The sequence below is a fragment of the Macrobrachium nipponense genome, chromosome 5, assembly GCF_015104395.2.
Source record: "Macrobrachium nipponense isolate FS-2020 chromosome 5, ASM1510439v2, whole genome shotgun sequence".
Taxonomy (NCBI): domain Eukaryota; kingdom Metazoa; phylum Arthropoda; class Malacostraca; order Decapoda; family Palaemonidae; genus Macrobrachium; species Macrobrachium nipponense.
The window spans coordinates 108,891,479-108,893,978 of record NC_061107.1 but is presented as its reverse complement, the minus strand read 5'-3'; the positions used below and the strand labels follow the sequence as shown (position 1 = coordinate 108,893,978).

The following is a 2,500-nucleotide window of genomic DNA, read 5'->3' as shown; positions in this document are numbered from 1 at the left end:
AGAAGAGCGACGTGGATAACGAGAGCAAACTAAAGTAGAGGATATTCTAACAAGTTAGGAAAAGAAGTGGACGTGGTTAGGACAAATTATGAGAATGTCAGATAATGGATGGACAAAAAGAATAACAGAATCGGTCCCTACATATTACAATAAAGCAGAGGGAGGAAGAGAAGACAATGGATTGGCTAGGTAAGAAAATTTACTGGTATAGCCTGGCATAGAAAGACCATTAACAGAAGGGGGTGGAAGGACATGTCAGAGGCCTTTGTCCTGCAGTTGACTTGCAACGGCTGAGGATGATGGTGATGAAGATATAAATCTGTGTATAGTGTATATATATATATATATATATATATATATTATATATATATATATATATATATATATATAATAATTATATGCAGAATAGAAGAAAACGAAGAAACATTTAAGAAGGAAATAGTGCAAAGCAACAAGTTGCCAGAGCAACGGCTGCTGCTTTCAAGGATCTGTTTGAGACAGTTGACACACCGGAGAGACAAAGAAACATCCACAGGATAGCCAAAGCTATGTCTCTTCTTAATGCTGTGTATTTTTAACTTTACCAAAAGGTTTTTGGAAATAAACTGCACTTGTGTATTTATGAAATAACCTTCACTTTCTTATTTTCATATTTAAGATATGAACAGGTATCCAGAATGTAACTTATTTATAAGTTTTGTAGTGATTTCAGGCTGATTTGACAGCAGTAGTAGGTTTTTATTTGTGCGCGCCTTAGTGAGTTGTATTGGTAAACAATAGATATACCAGTAAGTGGGGGAATCTTGTTTTATATTTTACATGTCTATGGGAAAAATGGTCACATTTATCACAGAAAGTTAACCAACAAAATAACAAAGGCTTTCATGTTGTCCAGATAATGATAAATGTCTTATATTACAGGATTTAAGTCACTATATGCGTATGACTCCCGATAAACGAGTAGCTACATTGTTACGCTTCAATCAAGACCTTTCTTCGAGCAAGCCGGTTAGTATTTGAGAATATATTTTGATTTGTCATTTTTCCTTACTAAAAAACTTGTAAATTTTGGCATAAAGTGCCAGTTTTTTTGGTAAACATTCCTTCTTGGAAACTCATGACCACAGGTAATGCATAACTAAATTATTTGGGATGAATCTTACCTACTTTTTAAGTTAGCTTATATCTCCCCACCAATTGGCAAGTCAGCATTCAATCAAAAGATCGAATGGCTGCCCAGTTGAGTATTATACCTGTTCCCCACCAATTGTGTTTTGATGTTTTATGGCAGTTTTGCTCCTATCGTTGTACTATTAATTATCCATCCCCCCAAAAAAAAAAAAAAAAAAAAAAAAAAGATATGTAGATAGTTTTACTACACACTATGTATAGGTTTCATCGATTTTTTGGTATTCGTGGAGAGTAAGCATTAATTTTTTGGAAAACTAGATTTTGAGAAAATGACAAGAAAAAGAATTTATATGGCTGAGTTTTGCACTAAAACCATTTTACGATAAATATGGCCTGAAATTTACAATGTAGTCATATTTAAAAAAAATGTGTTCTATTTATTTATATTCTTATGGGGAGTGCTAACATATAAAAGCCCCATTCTATAAAGTAAATAATTTTCTGCCAGATAAATTAAAGATTATATTATTTCTAATTGCCACCACTTATTCTACAAATAATACTGAATAAACACAAGTCTCGTTTCAGTCTTCTTTTAGATCAAAGCAATTTAGTTGTGGGGGGGGGGACAGTAAACGACAAAAGAGCAATATTCCTGGAATTTAAAAAAAAAAAATTCTGAAGTTTCAGTTATGCCTATGAGCTGTTTTTCCGTATTACGCTAATACTACAGAAAAGGGATACTTTAAAAGAACAATTATTTTTTTTAATAAAGTTTATTTTGTAATTTAGTTTCCATGCATGTTTTTACAATTTGTTGTACTGCCGTAAAAACAATGAGCAAAGTTTCCATGAACTAATCTAAATGTCCCTGTATCAAGTGCCCAAACAAAGCGTCCCATTTTCTCTTGTGACCCATTCTGTGTTTGATTCTTGCCTAACAAGCATCTCTGTGCTCATAATCCGCATCACCACAAGTGTTTGTTCTTTTTTGCTTATTTTGCTGTAAAAACTCATTGCAATGTAGCCATCAAGGGGCCAAAGAAAGTTCCAAGTGCCACCCTTTTGGTAAAAAAAAAAAAAAAAAAAAAAAAAAAAAGGGCCAGTAATACGATTGAAAATAAGAAAGGACTTGTAGGGAAGTATGAAATTGGTGCATGTGTAGCTGATCTTGCTAGGATGTACAGCAGTCAGTGTCGACAATCAGCTCTATCTTAGCAAAGAAACATGAAGTCAAGGCAGCTGATGTTGCGAAAGGGGACATGTCTTTTTTTAAACATAGATCCCAACTAGTTGAGCATGTTGAGAAGCTGCTGTTGGTGTGGATCAAGGATCAGTTTGTGTTGCCAATAATATATAAGGTTAAAAT

The 2,500-nt window shown here is 33.6% G+C and overlaps 2 protein-coding genes across 2 annotated transcripts in view; one reads left to right on the top strand and one right to left on the bottom strand.

The window, feature by feature from the left end:
- Nucleotides 1–2,500, bottom strand: part of LOC135215315 (piwi-like protein Siwi) — a 360,399-nt gene that overhangs the window by 95,318 nt on the left and 262,581 nt on the right. The window lies entirely within an intron of this gene.
- Nucleotides 1–2,500, top strand: part of LOC135215579 (piwi-like protein Siwi) — a 327,956-nt gene that overhangs the window by 195,925 nt on the left and 129,531 nt on the right. Inside the window, exon 5 of the mRNA XM_064250442.1 lies at nucleotides 922–1,008. Within this exon, the coding sequence (XP_064106512.1) occupies nucleotides 922–1,008 (87 nt within the window). The remainder of the gene's footprint in view (nucleotides 1–921; nucleotides 1,009–2,500) is intronic.